Here is a 23,583-nt window from a genome sequence, read left to right on the forward strand (position 1 = left end):
AATGTGTAAAATATGATTGTTTCAATGTGTAAAATGTCATATGTCCAATGAATAAACACCATATCTAAGTTTCAATGTCAAAAATAAGTCAGTTTCAATGTCAAAAATAAGCCAGTTTCAATGTCAAAAATAAGTCAGTTTCAATGTCAAAAATAAGTCAAAGTTTCAATGTCAAAAATAAGTCAAAGTTTCAATGTCAAAAATAAGTCAAAGTTTCAATGTCAAAAATAAGTCAAAGTTTCAATGTCAAAAGTGTCAAAGTTTCAGTGTCAAAAGTGTCAAAAAGTGGCAAAGTTTCAATGTCAAAAATTTGTCAAAGTTTCAATGTCAAAAAGGTGTCAAAGTTTCAATGTCAAAAATGTGTCAAAGTTTCAATGTCACAAAGTGTCAAAGTTTCAATGTCACAAAGTGTCAAAGTTTCAGTGTCAAAGTTTCAATGTCAAAAAGGTGCCAAAGTTTCAATGTCACAAAGTGTCAAAGTTTCAGTGTCAAAGTTTCAATGTCAAAATCTCTCATTTGTAGTGAATTTATAAAATGATCAATAATAATTTTTTATCCCTTGAGCGGCATTGACGAGCTATCTCACCTAATTGAAGGCTTCTTATTTTAGAATTATCGAAACCCAGATATTTTGCGAAAAAAAAGTTGATTTTTCAATTAAAAAAAAAAATACCTTCCCTTCATCCCTTAGTTTACTCCTGCTGAAAACAAGAAGAAAGCCTACTCCATTAAAAAAAAAAGATACGGCATTTTGAAATGCGTTTAGTTATTTCTGCTGTGCCGCTTAAAGTATTAATTATATGAACACACAACACGCGATGAAACTTTAATCGAAGAACCAAAATAATTTTTTACCCGTTCAAAATTCAAAGATTTTTAAAAGGTTTTTCAAATAAATAAATAAATTTTTTTACTAACATATACAATAGATACTGACCTCTCGGAACTTGAATGCAAAGGGTTATAACTAGCTTTACCGAATTTTATTTTTTTTATTAACTTACAAGTCTTATTATCGTCAAGTCCCCATCGTCAGCTCTATTTAGATATTTCATATCTGAAACAGATTTAGCTGTCGTTTTTGAACATGGGAGATTCAACTGTATATATCAGGGATTCTTAACCTATGGGTCACGACTCAAACGTTGGTCTCAAGGGCTTCTGAGAAGGGTCGCAAAAATCCATTAACGGCCAGGGGACTCTTCAGCTATGCGTCTCAACCTAAATTTCATTCGCAGGGGCTTCCAAGGTGGGTTGTACAAATCCACTTACACACAGGGGCCCTCTTGAGCTATGTGTCCACACCACAACTTTATTCGCAGGGGTTTCCGGGAAGGATCGTATGAGTCCACTTATAGCCAAATGTTTCTGAGCTCCAACCCAAACTTGGTTCACCGAGGCTTTTTAGATGAGTCGTATGTAGACTTGTAGTCCTGTTATTTATGCACCAATTTTGAAAAACACAGTCCCATGGATCGCGGAGCTGATCTTGTTGATTTTGGGTCACGGACGAAAAAGGTTAACAACCCCTGGCATATATCGACTATTTTGATAAATTTGAAAGATGAAAATGTGATTATCTATCGATTTTATCGCTTTTACTTAGGCTCGAATTACGACTAATGACAATAGCTAATCATGTAAAAAACAAGATTTTTATCCATTCAACATTTTATTAATCAAACGAGCTAATTTATTTCAGGCATTCCATGGAATTATGCCTATTTAAGGATACCTAAACTAAACGAACCGATCATGACCAGGCTCTGTTGCACCAGCGATATAAGCTCTGTACCCCGGGGGGCGCGGTCGTACCGGAAAGACTCCAACTGGCAGTCCGGCCGGGTAAGAGAAAACTAGTCGGCTTTTAGCCTCTTTTCCCTTTTTACCATTGTGGCATAAGCTGATCATGGGCTCTAGGCCTCTTTTGATGCATATGCTGTGTAGGCTTGTCAACTCTTTTATTGGGCTAACTGGTGGGCACCGTGCCTCTTTTCCCATTTTGAAGATTTTCTCTTCACGTGGGTGGTTGTATGCCTTGGGTTCGCTGGTCCGGCGGCAGATGGTTCGCTATCTTCTCACTCCGACGCGGAGGTAGGTAATTCCGTGAAGATAATTCGGCGCCTGACAAATAGTCTCGTCGATCGCCTTAGCGGTGTCGGTTCTTGTTGCATCTGCTCGGTTTCCTGTCCCTCTGGACCCATATACCTATCTTTTTCTGGGTTGTTCCCTAGGAATGCAACAAGATCTGCCAATTTCCACGACAGCTCGGGTCTGTCCAGGATGTTCTTCGTCCAAGCTGCGATCCACATCTCGTCTGGCGCGTTGAAATGAAGGTGTGGCGCGTGCGGGCAGGCTATTGCGAAGTACATTTTCGTCCCTATCTGGCCGCACCCGCACCTGTCTCTGACGGTACCACCTTAAACCTTCGCAAGTTGGCGGCAAAGGGGCCATGCCCTGTAACGAACATGATACTTTCCCTTCTCCATTTATTCCCCTTGTTTCTGACCCTCGGTAGTATCTCGTGTGTTGACCGCCCTGGTTTGTCAACGGTATCCCATGCTTGCTGCCACTCTCGCATCATATCTCTCCATACGGACATGAAGGTATTTAAGGATACCTGAATTTTCATGAATATTTTTCGTAGCTCAACTCCTGACGCGAAATTTAAAATATGTTCACGCATAAAAACAAAGAAAAAAAAATTATTCGGAGCAATTTCCCATGAAAACTATCAACTTTCATGCAAGCGTTAAATACGTATATATATATTTAATTTAATGCTAAACATTCTATTTTTGATTTCCATATCGTGTTATTCTTCGTTTTTTTTTCATTACACGGACATGAAATAAATTCTCTCATGATCCTAAACTATTATTTATGAATAATAAAATAGTGTTTGGAGCCATAAAAAGTATTCTAGTGAGGATACTAAAAATGTATGCATAGAAAAATAGTCATAAACGGTGTTTATGTGGGGAGGCGGAGAGAGATGGCTGCTGGAACATAAGATTTTTTTTGCTAGTTTTTAACTGCTTTCGTATAAAAACAGTGATATATACGAAAAAATATGCATTTTTCAAGGACCTAATCGAAACCCTTAAGGCATCAACGATCGTAAAGTTTATTTTCTCGGAACGCATTTATTTCGAAAAAACGCTATTATTCATGGAAGAATAATTTTTTATAAGTTCTCTATTTCTTTTTTACATGTGTATTCCCAAAAAAATATGTTTTTTTTAGGTACCCCAATAGAAATATTCAACTTTTTGCGCATATTAACAGAAAGCTTTCAAAAAAAAACTCTTTCTTTTATTATCTTTCCGTAGCAAGATCTAGAATTCAATTTTTCGGTAATGGAAATGAGTTATTGAATTTTGTGAAAAAAAATGAAAGGGAAAAATCAGATAATTCAATAATTTGTATAAATTAGATTTTTTTTATGAAACTTTTTTTTTTTTTATCATATTATGCGATTAAAGAAAAAAAAAGAATGATTGAAAAGTTACAAATTGTTACTTAATTTGGATTCGATGGGATAAGAAAAGAACGTTTTGGAGAAAACGAGAAAAATTCAAATTAAGGTTTAGAGGAAAAAAATGACTATATATGAATTTGTATTTCAAAGTCGTTTAGCATTTGAAGTTTTCTTGTTGTAATATTTGATCAACTGCATTTCACGAAAGGCAATTTATAGATTTCACGGTAAAAATTTGATGAATTCAGATTTCTATTCTTCCAGTGAAACGCTGTGAATTACAGGTGTATAAATCAGAGGTTTCTAGGATGGAAAGTATTGTATAGAAATATACAGGGTGACACTTTAATTCCCTTGGCCGCATTTTCTGGCGTGCAGTTAGAAAAAGTATCAGGACAGCATGTAAACTTCATATGCGCGATTCATGTTCGAAGTTGTTGTCGAGTTATTGAAATAAAAATTTTATTTTTTTATATGCTCATCCTGTCCTATAAACCCAAATAACAAGTTGCTACACTGTTTCTCCTGAGTTCAACAAAAACATTCCATGCTCCTAAGTGCAATATTAGATGAGATATTTGGATTCCCAAATCATCGGGGGGGGGACGACGACTTTGAAAATACCAACATGAACGAGCGGACAACGCTTCTTTCCCTTGTCTATGCTGTTCTTCCCCAACTTTTCTACTAGTTTTGAATTTTAACAGCTCTGTGAATATTGCACTTAGAAACGTGAAATTATTTTTGGTTGGACTCAAGTGAGACAAGGCAACAACTTTCAAATCAGGTTTTTAAGGAAAATGTGTCTTTATAAGAAGTTATTTTGTTAATTTTAATAACTGCACAACCTTTTGCAAATTATGGGAAGTTTACACGTTATTTGAATATTTTCTTTATTTGGAAGTATGCGTCTTGGATCAACGGTTCACCAGTCAAATGCCGTTAAGGGAATGAAGGAATCACCGTGTATAATTAAGTAGCACATTTCGTCCACTGCTGGTGTTACTTTCATCAAGAAAACGTCAAAAAAAAAAATTAATTTTTTTATTACAAAAAAAATATTTAGTCTTTCCCTCCGCTTGTGGCACGTGTATTTGTTTCTTAACTTTGCAAAATCATATGTTTTGACGTGATAAACATAAACTATACCATTATATGTGAAATGAATGTGACATCGTGCTTTCTCCAGCGGGAGTTAAGTTTTGGCTACGAGAAAACTTTAATAGTCCCGTATGTAGTTTAATATTGCGATTTCTACATATTTAGATCAGATCATATCTCTGCGTGGACAGTGTATACAGTATAGATGTTTTATGAAGAGTGTCCGAAAAATTCTAAGATTCATTCTGAAATTAGAGTGAATTATGAACAACGACCAACCAACAAAGGAAAAGAAATAAAAGATTGGGCTTTTTTTCACGCTGTAATAATTTTGTCCTGGGAAGTCCTAACTCGGCCTTTATCTCATCAACCGATCCTCGTAGAGGTGTGCGTATATTAGTACATAGTTCAAATTTACAAAATGCTCAAAATATGTTCAAAAATCATGCTGTATCAATATTGAGAGTGAAAATACAGTGTGTCTCAAAATAAAAAATCAACACTTTCATATGGACCCCCATTTCCTAAAGAACCAAATTAGGGAGAGAGAGACAAAGTTGTTGCCCTTTCTCTTCCGAGAGCAACAACCAAAAAAAATTCACTAAGTGTAATATTCACAGACTAACTACTCTAAGTGTAACTTTGCAACACTAACGGCCGCATTCACCAACACTACAATCGCAGATGAAAGGATTGAAGATCGAAACGGATTGGTTAAATTGACGACTTTAACCAATCCGTGTCGATCGCTAATCCTTTTACCTGCGATTGTAGATTAAACGCTGTCGGTGAATACGGCCATAAGTGTAATATTCACAGAAATTTTTTAATTGAAAATCGGAAGAAAGTTGGGAAAAAACAACGGAAAAATTAACGGACAACGCTCCTTTCCCTCATTTATACTTTCTTTGTCAACGTTCCTCCGATTTTCAACTAATATATCTCTGTGAATATTACATTTAGAAACGTGATTGTCTTGTTGGCCTCGGAAGAGACAGGGCAACAAGTTTCTCTATAGTTAGGGATTTTATGATAAGAAGTACATATGAAAATGTATGTTTTCATTTTGTGACACACTATATTTTCATTCCTAAAATTGGTACAGGGTAATTTTTGAACACATTTTGAGCATTTTTCAAATTGGAACTATTTCTCTACGACGAGCGGTTGATGCAATAAAAGGTCGAGTTAGGACTTACAGAACACTCTGTATGAAAAATGTTTACTGCCTCCAATTCAAAAATCTCATTTAGTAAAACCTGCTCTTCATGATAATATCACGGTATATACGATGATATTTACGGTATTACCATCAATGAGGGTCGTAATGAGGATTTTCTCGGGTTTGGGCAAACGTAATTTTGTGCCTTCTCCTTCCACTTGATTTTATAACGGGATTTTTTATTTCTCACAAAAGTTTTCCACAAAAAGACTGCCACTAGGGGGAAATTGCCCCATTACCCCCTCCTTGATAACTTTTTTATTTTTAAATGATTAATTATCATTATTCCCTATGAAAAATTTTCATCCACGTTACATTTGAAGAAAAATCCATCGAGGCATTATTGGTTGTTAAAATTCGTGATTTTTCTCCCACTTTGTACAGCCATTTGTCACTTTCCGGTGCATCAAAGTAAAGTTGAACAGTTTACGAGTTTACGATTTGTTGATTTAGAGCAGTATAAAAGTTTAATTTCTGAATATGCATCAAATTATGATTCTACTGAGTTAAACTTGTCTCATAGATCTACAGTGATACCTCAGCTAACGAAGATTTTTTTTGGTTTTTTTTTTCCTGCCTCGACAATAACAGCCGCATCGTGACCTAACTATTAGCATCAATCATAATTAGAATTACAGTCATTCAATCACAATAAACTCATGCCCATCTCGAAATATTTTTCCAGATGTACCTCTACTTTTCTTTCTGAATGTTTTCGAACCATTTCATGAAAATGAAGGATTCAGCTCATAGAAAATACTTTACATTAAAAAAATGGGGAGCCTGTGGTTTTTAGAGCCTGCGTTCTTTCACAGTACACGGCATCAAACTAAGCAGTCTGGACCAAAGCTTTGGTATGGACATTCTCGGAGTTTATTTTCCATCTGCATGTATCAGACAAATAAATGAGCTGATTAAATCAAAAATGGATGAGAACACCCATGAACTCGACAGGGTTTTGTCAACACCAGCTTTAGCAGACTACCGACGCTAGTGTTGGTTGTGTACATAGTGTAAAATAAAAAGATCTCCAGTCTCTCTCATTTTCCTGTAAGTTGTCATTTATCCAATTTTGAAATTCATTTTAGCCTTCGGTAGTTTTATCTTTTCTATGGTGCTTCTTGCCGTTTTAAAAAAAACTTACTTTTGGATTTTGGGCAGTGTCTGGAACGAATCAAACGATTTTTCATAGAACTCTATGGAAAACTGCGTTTCGACTAACGAACGTGATTCCGGAACGAATCATCTTCGTTAGCTGAGGTATTATTGAGTTTCCATTTTCTTGCTGCTCATTTTTTACTTCACTTCAAAATTATTAATTATTTTAAGTTACAATTTATAGAATCAACCTTAGAATCCAGACAATCTCCGTTTATTCCCTAGCGAGTTTTAGGCTACCACCGATAGATGGCGCCTCCATTTCCAACCCAAATCGTTAACGACAGTAAATTGCGTATAGCGATATGACCGGTGTTAGTGGGAGCAGTAGACACTCTCATTAAAACACTCTGTAGGCCTACAGTGTAAATGTGAGAAGACTATCTATAAAAGACATTCAAATAAAGATATTTTTATTACTTAATTAACATCAAATAAATGTTTCAAGGCCCTGATTTTTCGGAGAAACATATTTGATGAACATTGTAATTCATTGTCGTTTTAAAAATGCATTCAAAAGACTTCTTTAAGGTAGTTTTAGTTTATCGTCAACGCAATATCCTATTAACACTACTTTTCAACAAGCAAGTTGTTTGTTCGTATAATCGGTTTAGTCTAAAGTATCGTTATTTTGAGTTCTTTCTGATATGTAAGCCCTTATACATAAATCATTCACAATGTGCGATGAATACAAATTGTATTCCGCTCCGAGTTTTCCTCTCTCGATTCATTACCTAAACGCAAAAATGGTCATTATCGACACCTCGATGCACTTATTGCATTAAAAATTTAGACTCGGATCACGTCCTTGAGTCATTATTTGTCGTTGTGCATAAGCAAAACATTAGCAAATCTTTTAATAGAACTCAACATTAAACTTTTATTTTACGTTTTGTTGCCTGAAAATGTGGAAATTGTTAGTTTCGGACCCAGAAAATCAGTGTTTTTTCCGCTTAATTAAAGGAGCTACGAGCTCAGCATGTTTAAACGTGTCCTCTAGTGGTAACTTTTACGTGATTAAAGTCAACGTGTCGCCAAAGTTGCCATTTTTTTCTTTCTAAACTTGTGGTGAAATTAAAAGACTTTTGTTTCTCTCTCCGTTGCAAGCTGAAGAGAAGGTCAACATGACATACAGAGAGAGAGAGAGAGAGAGAGAGATTTTTGTGTAGTTCTGTTGTTAAGTTGTAACAAGGCACGCGGTATACATGACATCCATTCTGGCGCCACGTCCCAGGAGGGATGATGGCCGATTGCTGCTTTGCATCATTTATGTTCCGTGCTGCTTCGAAGAGAAGCTTCTGAGGTTATTCTGTAGAGAAAGTTTAGTGTGTGTGTGTGTTTTGGGGCAAGAAGAGAGAACGCTTACAAGATACTTTCTTTCTTTTTGTAACTTTGTATCGTTAGCGAGAATACACTTTCACGTTGTCAGTTTATATGAACTAGGGGAAAATAGAACAAGGTTTATTTATTTATTTTCGACGCCATGGTAATTTTTCCTACGAGAGGAAAAATAATTACCGGGGAAATCATAATGTTTATTTGATGAGAGAAACTGAACTTGTGAATATGGACATCGGTTTAAGAATCGGCACCATTAAGAATTATGGTGTGAATACCGAATTTTCTAGCTTACACAATCCCCGTAGTCATACATTAATAAAACACCGAAATTTCTTGTTGCGGATTTTATATGCAGCTGCGTCTATTATCTGCAGTTTTTCTTTTCTGGCAGTTAACCTTTTTAGACCCGAGCATTTATTTTTTTTGGAATTTTCAAAATGTTTTTGCGTTTTGGATACTGAAAAAATGCATTTAAAATATCAGAATTTTTTTTTTTCAATTTTCAATTTTTTAAGTATTTTTTGTAATGAAATAATTCATTTCTTTCAAAGGTTTCAACCAAGAAGATGCAGGGTATATTTAACTTCACATATTTTTCTTTCCAGAATTTTATTGCTACATTTTATGTACTAAACACACTTTTTTCCTGGAGACACTTTAAGCTATCTTAAAAACCCTCTGAAAGTTAAACTTTAGGTGCTGTTCTCTGATGAGAGCCCCCGAAAGTTCATGTTCGTCATATTTCTAACTCAAAACTTACACAATCCTCTTAGTCAGGGCTTAACTCCCTGATGGATATAATCATAGTCAATGATTTTCGAAGTGTTTGAGGGAAATATTTATTTTATAAATATTATTTGCTATTTATCTATTTTAAATTTTTACACCACCGCAAAGTGTACGGTGCCATTTTCCCCCCTCGACTTAACGAAATTCGCATCTGCGGGTTAAACCCTGCCGCGGACTATACGCAGGGAAACACGGTATATTAATTTCAAATTTTTTTATGATTAATCAATTACTGTTTTCTCTGCATATAAGAAATACTTTCACGCGCGTCCACAAACCAATGGGTTACATATGAAGCCTTTCAGACGATGCGGAATACAAGTGTTCGTCAGGGCCCCCATGGCGTCCTTAATGCCAAAACTTACTGCGTCCGCACAAGCAGGTTTTGTGTATTAGGTTGAATGCGGGGTATTCACGCGATGCCGTCTCCGTGCGGTACCAAAGCCTCCTAGATACTACTTCTAGGAGGCTTTGGCGGTACTCGCTCGGTAGATTGAAGTCAAGCTGTAGTAGTTGATCTGTTGTTTTTCAGATGGCTCTGATCGTCAAATGTGTCAACCGACTTGAGAAAAAAGTTGAAGAGCTTGCCACTGTGTCCTACCTAAGCCTACCCTAAATACCCTTAAAAACACCATATGAAGGTCTCTGTTGGTTAATAGGATGTACCCACATGCATCTATCCCCGTTTTCTTCTAAGAAAAAGGAGATGTCGCAACCGTAATTTCTTTTTGTTCATACTTTGCAATTTTATACTTGAATAATAATTAAAACAAATTTTGAAAAACTAAATACTTTTATTAAACAACGCTATCCACGTACTGTGTTCACTAAATGAAAACAAAATCGGACTCCAGATGAGGGCGAAACGTCCGCAAATATGTGCTCCTATGAAAAGTTATGCAGATCCACACCCCCACTCATATCCGCATCCGCTCCGTGTGAAAAGGCCCTAATTTTAGTATGCAAATTTCATTCACCAATACTGAAACCTCAATCCCTTCCATTACTTAAAATTTCATCAGCACACATTGGAATCTTGACCCTCTTTCATTTCAACAACACAGTATTGAAATCTACAAAAAAAATCATAATTGTTGAAATCCCCTTTCATTTCCATTATAATAGAATCAATAGATAGAATAGTTTGTTGGTCGCGGTTTTTTAGAAAAAGTGTTGATTTTTCTACTCGCATCTTTACATTATCAATTTTCCTGAAATTTTTTTTCATATAAATTAATTAAAAAAATATATATTTCAATTCCAATTTCAGAAGAAAGCTGCAGATAATACCCAATACCCATAGTAAATACAGAATCCGAATTAAGAAAAACTTCAGATTTTTTTTTTTTAATGCTTAATCCAGGGGTCTTCAACGCATGGCCCACGTGGCCTATTTATCACTCGCAGCTTTTTGTCGTGGACCACTGATTATTTGAGAAAAATTTTTGAGAGTGTTGAAAACGCTAAAAAACGTTCATTTCAAGAATTAATTAAAGAAATACTTTCGGAATAAATGAAAATAATAAATTCTAGAATAGTTTTTTTTTGACATTTTCTCCATGCAACGAAATCTAGGAATATAATAGCCATTTTTCTGCAATGTATTTAGGATTTACCTTCAAGTCTATATTTAACAGATTTTCTGTACTTCTTTTAATCAAGAGAATTGTACGTAACAACTGCACATAATCCAGAAATGCACGGTTTGAGTAACACGAATACCATACCAAGCTACTTTTACTTCAATATCATTAAAGTTGAACAAAGGAAAAATGAATTTTAAATTTCGCGATTTAAGTCAATGACTTTTTTTAAATCACGTGATTTAAATCGGCGTATCCCATCCAAGATGAATTATTGAAGATAAACTCGACCTAAGCTGACTTACAATGCCCAGCATGTAGTTTCTAATGATGAAAGAAACTTAATATACAGACATGTAATCAAGGATAGTATATAGTTTCCCAAACTATTTGCCCCCCCCCCCCGTCAAACCAGACATGACCGTCTCTGTCCCTTTCGGGATGTAAGCCTTTTACCCGTGTGGGTTGGGTCGTGATGGGGAGAGCCGGGGAATCACCAGAAGGCGCCCCGTCCCGGCACCTCCGACCATCTGTCTAAATCTTAGCTGCAAGCGCGAAGCCCAGTCTTTTAGGGTGTCCTCAAGAGGCGGAGGCAGCAGCCCCCACCCCAGGCAGCCAGCCAAGGGGACGGGCACACAAATCCGAGCGACGGCCAAGGGGGTCCCCAACCAGACCCCCCGAGACCCAATCTCAAAAATCTCCTGGGGGGGCTTTTATTTATTTTGAGAATATTTACAGCATGTCGTTGATAATGTGATGCTTCGTGGCCGCCGACGCGACATGTCCCACCACGGGGCGCGGCTTTCGTATTTACAGTTTTCCGCCACGCGACAGATTCCCGTATGGGGGAGCGGTTGGTGTTTTCTATGCTGTTATTTTGCAGGTCTTTCCCCAGTACGATATGTCTCTATGTGGCCAGCCCAGGTGTTGGCTAGGTATCCCTGGTGAGCACGTTGGTTCTTCGTGGCCTGCCCAGATGCTGGGCCACGGTTTTTCCTGTCTCACAGTCCCATTTCTTGCTGAGTGGCTCGGATGAACCCGTCCCTCAGTGTGGCCAGCCCAGGTGCTGGGCCACTTCTTTGCAGTCGCTCCATCGCCCCCTCCCCGACTCAAACCAACCCATAGTATCCTAGGTTGTACTCATAGCTTCCATCGCCCCCTTGGGCCATTCCATCCCCAACCAGGGGGTGATAATGCCCACTTTAGGAAACTGATTTAATGATGCATTATATATAATATGAAATTACAGGATAATCTATATTGCTGTTGATTATTTTCATTACAGGATGGTGCCATTGAATTCGAAGAATTCATCCGAGCTCTTTCAGTAACATCTCGAGGAAGTCTGGAAGAGAAACTTGTTTGTGAGTTGAACACGTTTATGAAAAATAAAATTTAGCTTTTTCATTACTTACATTTTGTTATTCATATATACAGATTCAAAAAGATATAATAAAATATAGTAGACACTGGCATCACTCAGATCCGTCTAAATCAAAATGAACTCATATTATTCGTCTACACGGCACTGATTACCCGATTCAGACCAACACTTTGGTTTTCTTTTTCGATTAGATCAGACGGAAACACGTAAAATATAGCAAATAAATAAATTAATAATTTTGCAATGAATTTAAAAATATTTCTTGGAATTTATCTCATGAAAATGAAATAAAAAATATGGCAATCTAGACTTCATATAGTTATAGCAAGATTTATTCATTTTGTTTATTTATCGCATTCATTATCTGAAAAAAGTATCTGAACATGTGATAACATGATGTTTTACGGATGCAAATTACACAATACCCTTCATTCGTTCCTATCAAAAAATTTCCTTGATTTATTATGTATAAAAGTTTTTTACAATATTGTTCGATAATTTTTCCGAACGTTCCGATGTTAAGAGTCATTGAAAATAACTGGGACTGGGTATAATTTGAATACTATGAAATTAAATTATTTTCAGTCTATTTTAGTACGTTATCATTACTGACCATGTTTATTTTGAAGTGCTTGGAAGGTAATTCAAACTAATTCTTTTTTGCCTTATAAAGGGGCTTTCAAGTTATATGATGTTGATAATGACGGATACATAACCAGAGAAGAGATGTACAGTATTGTGGATGCAATCTACCAAATGCTGGTGAGTAGGAAACTTTGACATGCCGGAAAATAAAAATTCTAGGAAATTATGTTTTTGAAATTAATCTCCGTGTCATTTATACCCACTATTTGAATTGTATCCAGTCGATACGCAATAGTAAGAGCATGATTTAACAACTTAATAGTAACGGTATCTGGCATGGTAATATGGTAATTTTTTTGTATTTGTTTTTATGTTTCGATCGGAATGTTATGCTGTGTAGCTATTTGTTTGGACGCGTGACCTAATTCATTTTGCTTGGGTGATGCGTAGTTTTGCGCCAATTCACCATATGGCGCCGAAAGTGTCATTCAAAAATCACAGTGTTATTTTGTTAGGACACATTTGTGTGTGTATTTCGTCACAGACTCCATTATTCCCCACGACTTTAGTTTATTAATCATGACAGTTTTCGGTGCTTTTTAAACTACATTCATTGTTATTTCAATCTGTATAAAATTCCTTTGTCATGCAGCGTTATTTAGATTATTTGACATGTTGGCTATAACCAAATATGCTATTTTCACTGCGAGTACTAATTTCGCGAGTACCTTTTTTCGCCAGAAATTTCATGTGTGACCAAGTCTCTAGGTTCCGTCCACCTTAATTTCAATTCACCGAGTAAGAAGAAAAAGGATTTGTATGTGTCCGAAATGTCTCTTATAATCCCCTTAAAAAAATTCAGTTTTTGATTCATTATTTTAATTTCCTTAAAACCCACGAAATTTATTTTCCTTACGTAAGTTCTCGTAAAAATGTCTGTTCATTTGTTCGTTGAGAACTTCACCTGTTGGGAACATGACCGAGAGGGAGAAAAAACTATTTTTCATATTTTCCATTGAGATCATGTCCGTGTGGATCCTTATTTATTTTTTCTTTCAACAACTCTTCAAAGTATTTCTTAACATTATCTGTTTTTCGATATCATCATATCAATATCAATTTATCATACATGCCTCAGCGAAAAATCACTAATGAAGATTTGCATAGCCATATTACCCTCACTTACCTCAAAATATATATAGGTAGCTAAAATATATAATGTACAATTTTAGGGTAGTCAAGCCAAACCCGAAGATTCCGAGGATGACCCAAAAAGAAGAGTAGACAGGATTTTTGAGCAGTTGGACAAAGTGAGTGATATATATTACGAAAAATCATTAGAATATTGTGTAAACGTAAATTTTTGTCTCATATTCTCGGAAACATTCCGTACGTTCTAAACAAAATGAACTGTACGATAAATTCTTTCTTGAAGTCTTGGATTTTCTTTTCAAAACTTAATGTGAATTGAATTCAAGCTGGTCAATAATACGTATATGAGATTCGGTTCGCTCAGCATTCATTAGATAAGACTGCACCTTGAAATAATTGCTCGAATTTCTAGCATTACGATTTTCATTCTGAAACAACCGAAATCTCTGATATTCCATTGGATAGCTTAGATTATTTCATTCTCAGAAAAATATAAACATTCATATTACGAACTCATTATGAAGTCTAGACATCATCGATCATTAAAAAGGTCTGTTATTGTCACGCGATAAATTTCGAGTCAATGTTTGTCACATTTTTCTCTTCCGTATGTCTTTTCATCATTGATTTCATTTGAATGAATTAACAGCGACACATTATATGAATATTTCAATAAGCCATCGACAGAATTAACTTTTATTTTTGTATTTGAGTAAATTCTGGAAGAGAGATGGTTTTCACGGACTTATCCATGTCTGTGTTTTGTTTTTACGGATCTACCATATCATTAGGATGTAGATGTTTACATTGAACTTTTGAAAAAACATTTCTGCGGTCGAGTATGTATGATCAATGAGAGACTAATTGCTTCATTATAAATTCAGTTTAAAAAAATAAAAATTCAATGTAAATAACGCGTTCCAGTGCAACCAATCAATATGTTGTATTCCCAGATTCTTTTTATGACCCACAGACAACAAATTGATAAAAAAACATTTTCGGCCAGAAGAAAAAAAATATATTTATTTTTAACAATGAAATCTCTGTTTTGTTTGGTCAGAACGTGATAACTCCAAAATCACAGTTTAGAGATATAAGCATTTTCATTGTCATTTAAAAATCAAAAATTAAGCATACACACAAATACAAATGAAAATATTGTACATCAGCATGTTGTTTAGCTGTATGCACGTACTTATGGATTTATCTCACTTCTGATTAGTTATAATTAGCAAGACTTACTTTTAAATCAAAAAGTTATGTTTTGGAGATATCATGTTCTGACCAAACACCACAGAAATTTCCCTTTCCTTTTTTTGTTTACATTTCAAACATGAAACTCAATGATCATAAACTATGAATCACAAAACAGCTCAGTTAATTGTTATTTTTTGTGGGCAATGATTATCTCACCAACATGAAGTATCCGTCGGTTATCGATTTTAGCCGCACGTTCAAATCAGTCCCAATCAAGTTCAAATATCCAGAGCAAGTCCATCACTGCACAATACAAACGATCAGTTCGCACAGTCGGTTTATCGGACGATCCTCCATTCCGACGAATACCTCCAAGAATCAAAGCACGACGTCCAGCTCAAGTCAGGACGATCGCTTTCTCCCCAGTGAGAAACATGAGTACGGAAACAACTTGTGGAAATGGGCCAAGTGACGAATGGTGAAGACAGTAATGAGATAGCCCGACGAATCATCGTAAATTTGGTGAGACCGGACCTTCGCCGGCAATTAGTGCACTAAGACACAACCTAATTTATTATTTCATCTTAATCCTGACTTTAACGACTAAAGGGTCAAATGTTATGTTAAACTTCTCATGATTACAGAGAGATAATGGTCTAACAAAGTGATAATACAGCAGTCGCGTATGACTCCGATCGTAAACAATATTTATACCTCGGATCATTGACAATCCTCTACGGACCGCTGGCCCAACGAACCTTTCCATCTCAAAATGAAATATATAATGACATAACTAAATTCATTATATTTCATATATAAAGAATTATATATGAAATGCATATTTCTACATAAGAAAATATTGCCGATCAGAAACACTGATCGACCAATCACCGAACAATCATTGCGATCGATTGCAAAAAATCGATCAAAGTAAATTTTTTAAATATATTTCAGCATTATTTTAACAATTGTTCGAAAAATCGATGTATACAAAATTTATTTTCTGTGTGTGTGTGTGTGGGCGTTAGCGCTGCCGGTCGGCAACTACGCGAAACTTGAGATTTCCCTCTTTCTACCTATACATTATTCGATCAAAACGGATTAAGAGCTGAATAGTAATGATTTTTTTAAATCGGGTGATTGTTTTTGTTACACCTTGTACATTCATTTTTATGTTTCTTTAAATTTAGATTTGTTTCTTTCATGATTCGCGCAGGAAGGCACCATATTGGTTAACTTAGACACGGTTTCTATGTCCCTCAAAGAAAGAGGGATATATCACGTGATCCAAAAAGTCTCATTGAAGAAAACTCGGGCAGCACCGGGTATTATAGCTAGTACATAAATATATTTAGAGCTCTTTTCAACACTTATGGTGGTAACATGGATTATGTTACAAATGTATGTGATGGTTTTTAAAAGCTTCAATTTTGTATGGATAGGGTTACCGTTACTGACTCGTTATCGAAATACCTGACACACTTTTCATTGTTGACTCTAATTCAGTCGAACAATCGCTGACGTCCCCGCTAAAACTTTCGAAGCTATAACTTATTTTTTAGTCAGTCAATATACAGGGTGCCTGTAAAATTGGTTTTCTGTGGTTCTCAACTTCGAGGCACGAATGCGAGTAGATCTCCCATTTAAAAAGTCTAGCCACAGAGAGCAACAGTCCTACAACGGTACAATTATTCAATCACTGCACTTCACTCGTAGTTAGAAAAGTTGATGGTGGATGACAGCATTACACATAACAAGCATTACACTGTAACAAACTTCACAGTAACAAATTTCCGGATACACTCCTCTGGGAGCGCTCCGATATCTCTCTGAGATGGGAAGTAGGGTGCGTCCAGTCCTTCAACGCCAACGGACATACCATGCTGAAAACACCGTTTCTCGTCCGATCACCGATGTTAAGCAGCATCGGACGCGGTTGATGCACACACACTTTAAGCACCCGATTGGCGTGGTAGTAAGATGCTCGTCTACCACCGCGAAGGTTGCAATCACTGTCCCAGGTTCAAACACGAGGGAGGATATAGATAAGCCATTTTCCCTAACGAGTACTTGAGGCGATCACCGATAGATAGCACCTTCATTTCCAAAGCGTCTCATTAATGACAGTAAATTGCGATATGTCCTGAGTTGATGTTTGATGAAGTAAGTATTCCCATGTAACACATTTCATGTTAGGTTCACAGCACGTACAAGTACATTCAAACATGTGCCAATTCTGCAGAAGAATGTGGACGAGGTGCATGTTTTTAGTACAGTAGTATTGGCATATAGATTAGAACTTGCAAGGATTAGTGAAACTATTGCTCCCCCCTCCCCCCCGAACTTTTTGTATAATTTTGAGGTAGTCGTACATTTTAAAATTAGTCATCTAATTTATATTGAGTAATTCAAATGTGAATGCCCAGCACTGTGAACGGAGGCTCTGTTTGGTTATTCCCGTCGCAGTGGAGGCTCTCTGTGTGTGTATATTGCGTATTCTGTAAAAAGAAAGGGAAACAAAACTGCTCAGCACTGTGGACGGAGGCTTTGCTTCCTCGTTTCCAGTCACAGTGGAGGCGTTGTATATATTTTGCATGTATTGTGTATTTAGATCATTCGAATCTTCCACCTCAACATGATAACTTCATCTTCTTACTTTGCTCCACGAGTCTTCTCCTAATTTCTTTTGAAATCCCAAGCTACGGTCTCTAGCCCTTGTGTGTCACTGGGCGCACGTGCAATTTCTCTCCCTGATCATTGGGTTCAGCCATCCATTTTTAGTCAAATGGCTTGTAGGTTACATCGGCTTGATAGCTGTCTTCATAGGAAGAACGACGCGAGTGATTGATACACGGGGCAAGGGGGCCACTACTATTAATCTTTGCTAATTTTTCCGACACAACCCTGTCTTTTTTGAGGTAACGGAAGTAAGTTGCTTTGCATTAATCCAGGGTTGTGAGCGGTTCTATCTATCTATCTATATCAGATCAGAAATCCTATCACCTATATCTCGACAGATTTCTATCAGAAATTTGCCGTGTAATTTTGTTCTTGTTCATATAAGAAAAAATGTTATTCCTCGATATTTTCTGATTAGGACCACATACGAATTTTAATTTAAAAATTTTTTAAATAATATTTTGCTAAAATTTTTTAAACTTTTTTTTTGGTTCATAGGAATATTTATATTATTAGAAAGTTTTTTTTTAAATCAATTTTTCTCACATATTTTGTATCTTTCTATTTTACAGAACCACGATAACCAGCTATCTTTAGAAGAATTCAAAGAAGGCTCTAAGCACGATCCAAAGATAGTCCAAGCTCTTACACTCTACGCTCCGTAGCCCAATTGTGAAACATCCCGCAGGACGTCCATCTTGAATCCCCCACTCCCAAATTCCAGAAAAAAAAAACCTTACTTCTTCTTCTATTACTACTATTACTACTTCTCTCTTCTCGTTTATTGGCTTGAATTACATACATATAAATATATTATATGAAAAAAAAAATCGATTCGAAGCTGTGTGAATTAATATATTCATTACACCCTTTTATTATTTTTCGAACGTACTACCAATGTATGTAAATGTTTTAGTTGTTCCCCCCTCTATATCCTCTGTTGTTATGTAATTTCGAACACCAAATTTCATCGACCAAAAAACTCACCATATTATTCCGAACACTTCCTCATGCATTAACCCTTCCCTCACACATGACGCACATCATGCTTAATGATTTGATTTTATTCACTGTTATTATTGTACGATTTGCGTTGATGAAATCAAAATTTTACGTACATTGTGCATTACGTACATTTTTAGTTACATTGCTAAAAATTTAAGTTATTATTGGAAATTCAGGATTTTCTTTAATTCATGAATTAATTTACATTGGAGTTCACATAATTTTACACTTGCATTGATTCTTAAGGAAGATCTGAAATTCTTATCATTGTCAATCCGAATTCACGAAAGTATGTACAATAATGCAGTATAATGTTTTATAATTAAGCTATCGGCACATAGGTGTTACCCAGGTGTTGTGTAACAAACAAGGTGTCTCAAAAAAGCATGGCCGGAAAAAAGTAATACTAATACGATTGATACAAAACTAATGTGAAACATGATAAATAATTAGTAATGAAAATCTGATTGAGTTTGATAGCGCATCTCCATCACATATTAATTTTGTAAAACAGGGGTGTCTGTACAACTTTTTCATTTCACGGAGCGGATATACTGTGTTTCTGCCTGTTGTGGGCCAGAAGCTTGTGTACATAGGGTGACCATATGACCTGTATTTTACGGGACACTTACCGTAATTTTGGTATCGTCCCTCAATTTGTTTTATAAACTATCTCATTTTTTCCTCTTATTTTCAATCAGGCTTACTTGAACTTATAAATATATGTATGCTTTTGACAATTTTTTGGGCTGTAATTTGCAACTTTACTTGCCTTTGGCAGTTTTTTTTTTCGAAATTGGCCATACCCAGTATGGATCCCGATTTCACGTATTTTTAGGAAAGAAATACAGTCAGTGGGATTTAGTCGTGTTGCATGTATATATATATATATATATATATATATATATATATACTTCTCTATCGAAAAAACTCCCGCAATCCGAATTTGGCCCACGGGCCGGAGGTTGTGCATCACTGTTGTGAAATATTGAAAAAAATTCTATTTTTCGGCAGTGAATGAAAAAATATCAACTAATACGTAGAATATGCGCCTTTATTCATAAGTTAGTAGTGAAAAAAAATTAACTTATAGTAACAATTGGATTAGAATTCACCGAGATATAAGTGATTGAAATTATTGATTGATTTTGTTTCCAGTTTTTATGTTTTTTAAGGTATTGGATGGGTCTTGATAAATTTTGAGATTCATCTATTTCATAAAGTAAAAAAATAGAAAAAAAATAATTTCAATCACCTATTTCTCGGTGGATTTCAATCTAAATGTAACGTAAATTCCAAGTTCAAATACTAATTTTACTTATTGTCATTTTTTTCGATTTGCAGCCGTATAGGAATTGTAATTTTAAATTATCTTAATTAGTACTTACGGAATTAAAATTTTCTTTATTTCGCTGGTAAATTTTTCTATTTTCAGCCGTGGATTTCACATTTTTTTCGGACACTCGGGCACTCTTTATAAAACACCCAGTACATTATAAAATCGACAATTTCTTTTCGGTAATTTTAGAATCGTAACCAAAAAATCTTGAGATTAATGAAATTCCCCCCTCTGATACTTTTTTTGTATGTAGTGAATCAGTTGAACATTATACATCAAAAATAATACATATATATATAAACGGCAGAAACAATAATATTACTAACTGAGCTGATAGAGATCGGATCAATTCGGATTTCCAACAGAGCTGTTACAAAATCCATTTCTGATGATACGTTAAACAAAATTTAATTCTTTTAAATATAACTGCCACAGGATTCTTAAACTAATGCCCCTTGCCGTACAGCAGACAGTTAAAATGAGATTTATTGTTCAAAAAATTAATTTGTTTAGGAGCTTTTTATACGGGGTAAAAGTAAAATCTGGAATTTAACTCAACGAGTTCGTCGTATATCATTGAATTTTTTATTATAAAATTATCATTATTAATTTTTTTTTTTTGTGGAAAATCACCACAATTCCGACTATGCCAGGAAATAAGATTACATTTTGTGGATAATACACGTGATTAAATGGTACTTTTTGAGTCTAAATTGTTTTGATTGGCCATAACAGTATGGTGTACCAGAATATGTAAAGTTGGCTTCATCCCATAACCTTAAAGTTGTGACTGAACAAACCAAAAACAAACTAAAATTTATATCTTGGAAAAAGTGAAATTTTTAAAACAAATCCAGAAGCATGTTGTGAAGTATTTCCACTGGAATCATGATTATCTCTAGTCACAAATCAATGAACATTAATTAACTGCATAATAATATAGGTGTCTTAATGTGTTACATTACGCAATGCATTCTACAGTTTATTCATATTTTACAGAAATACCTTGGCGTGATTCAGGTGATATAATCATGCGTTTAATTGTACATAAATGAATATATTGCATTTATGAATTCCAGGTATTCGATTTATGTTCGTTAGATTGGAATTTTATTCTCAATAGAACGGCACACAGATTATTTATGTTGACATCGGTAATACATTGATGTTGAACTATTGTTACAATAATTGTTGTTGTTGAAACTCTGCACCAGGATAACACCAGAATTATGTCTTTCATTCGCCAGGAACGTGGATCTTTTTAGTTTTTCTAATAAATATAGTGGGAAAAGATTTTTTTGTCTCGAAACTTTGTAAAACTGAATCGTAAGCCAGTGATCAAGGAAGTGTATTGTAGATTTCGATATTACAAGGTTGTAAAAATATATATATATAATATATATGTATAATGTAATAAAAAAAAATAAATTGATACAAAGAAATATATAGTGTGAGAGAGGAGTTTAATAGGTTAAAAAACATGCATATATTAGAAATGCACACGGATATATACAGTGTTGATATATATTGTGTGATATTGGATGATGAACATATTAAAAACACGAAGTCGTTTCATGTGCGCGTTCACATTTTCCTGCTCATTGCACGCTTGATGTTCTTAGGTACAATTAGGCATTTGAAGGAAAAACCCACGTTTGCTATCCTCATTAAAAAAAAAATATTAATGGAAATTATTATTTTTAAATATACGGAAATAATAAAAAAATAATTTTTCTAAGGAGAATAACGAATGATGTGGTTCTATATAAATGAATAAATTCAGATGAAATGGAAGACAGTGTCAAAGCATCTCAACATCATACAATGACATTCTGGATGAGTATTGTGATATTAATTATATCCCCTTTTTCTTTCTTATATGAGTTTGATGCTCCTCATTATACACTGATTTTGAAAGGTAATTTGTAGGCTAGACTTAAATTTGGAATCAAAAACTGATCACAATTATGTGTCTCTGAAATCTCCGCAGATGCATTTTCTAGGATGGCTTATCTGAGAATGATGTAATCGTATTTTATGCCAGCTCATGGTGGATTTTATCCCACTCTCTACAAACTTCCTTAGAACTTTCTACACCTTTCCGGAATGGTCATAAACTTGGGAGAGAAGTAGAAAGCTCCAAGATTCATTTCAAGAGACGAATACTTGAGACAACTATCATTACATGCTAGAAAAACTAGTATTTAATAACTTGTCAGTCTATTTTCAAACACTATTTTCTGTTTATCTTAAAGCGGGACGTAATGGTGATATCTGTCAATTGATCAAGTAATAACATTGATCCAATTAAAATAAAAATTCCATTATTTTCCAAATCAGTGCCGAAATTGGAAAAGAAGTGGGTATCAAAAATATTTAAGGGGTTCGGTGCACGACGTTTTCCCAAAAACGAGCATTTCTAAATTTTAAAATTCAATGAACTTTCGGTATATCTGCATTTCAATTTTTAGTCCAATAGTATTTTTAATATATCCTTATATAAGCTGGTGGTAAGCATTATTTGTGCTGAGGTTTTCCAATCACAATATGTTCCTTTCCAAAACTATTTTTTTTGCCAGATAAAGAACATTTTCTTTAAACATTTAGTTGTTCAAATGTCTTGAAACTTTGTAGGTCTCCTGACACTAAAGTGTTGTATACTATAACGAGAGTATTTCTCATTAAAATAATTTAGAGCAATTTTATGGCATAAAACTGTTGATTTTTGAAAACGTTGCATGTTCAGTTAGAGTTAAAATTCAAAAAATAAAAATAAAATTCTGGAAACTATCATTAAATTGTATAAAAATATGTACAAAGTTTAAGGACATAAAATCGAGAGCCTGAGAAGTGAATAGAAAAAATTTAAATATTTTAAATATTCTTTGCAGGTGATTTTTTCCCCGTGGGAAAGCATAGTGTACCAAGATCGTGCGTCGACTCCCTTAAATTACCTGATCTGTCTTGGTGATTATAAACAGTTTTATTTTTACAGGATTTTTATATAAAATTTAGTGATCAGATTCTAATAACAAGATTATTAACAACCTAGTATGCTTTCGAATGTTTGCTACAACACTCAGCAAGTATGCAAAATAATATCATGCTATTTAATCTTCATCTCAACTTTGTTATACATTCTACAACAGCCCCCCCCCCAAAAAAAAAAAAACCAGCATTAATTAGTCTCTAATATTTACGAATGATGGTTGCCAATACCGTCCGGATCTTTTGGCTTTGAAAATAAATAAATAATAATGATAATGTCATTTTAATCTCTTCGCACAATCAACATCGTACACATAGAAGGAAAAAAAAAAATAAACATTGACTAATGATAGATAACGAAACTAATTTTTTCGAAATTCTCATAATCGTCGAGAAATTTTAATCTGATTTCATCTGTACATCGTTGCTTAATGTAGAAAACATAAGTAATTCATGTTCAAAATCTCATTAAGTGCTTTAATAATTAGATTACGCGAGGAATAAAAACCAAAAAAAAACAAAAAACTATGCAATATTTTTGTCTCGAAGAGCGTCATTTCGGACTGTATATGCATAGAT

The 23,583-nt window shown here is 34.9% G+C and overlaps 1 protein-coding gene across 1 annotated transcript in view; it reads left to right on the forward strand.

Annotated features, from left to right (window-relative positions):
• Positions 1 to 23,051, forward strand: part of LOC149087055 (frequenin-2-like) — a 250,475-nt gene extending 227,424 nt beyond the window's left edge. Inside the window, exons 5-8 of the mRNA XM_089231280.1 lie at positions 11,961 to 12,039; positions 12,733 to 12,821; positions 13,877 to 13,954; positions 18,245 to 23,051. Of these exons, the coding sequence (XP_089087406.1) occupies positions 11,961 to 12,039; positions 12,733 to 12,821; positions 13,877 to 13,954; positions 18,245 to 18,337 (339 nt within the window). The 3' untranslated portion in view covers positions 18,338 to 23,051. The remainder of the gene's footprint in view (positions 1 to 11,960; positions 12,040 to 12,732; positions 12,822 to 13,876; positions 13,955 to 18,244) is intronic.
• The last annotated feature ends 532 nt before the right edge of the window (positions 23,052 to 23,583 follow it).

Source organism: Pholcus phalangioides, unplaced genomic scaffold (assembly GCF_987345545.1).
Source record: "Pholcus phalangioides strain wild (caught in Gottingen) unplaced genomic scaffold, Ppha-v1.0 ptg000004l_1, whole genome shotgun sequence".
NCBI lineage: Eukaryota > Metazoa > Arthropoda > Arachnida > Araneae > Pholcidae > Pholcus > Pholcus phalangioides.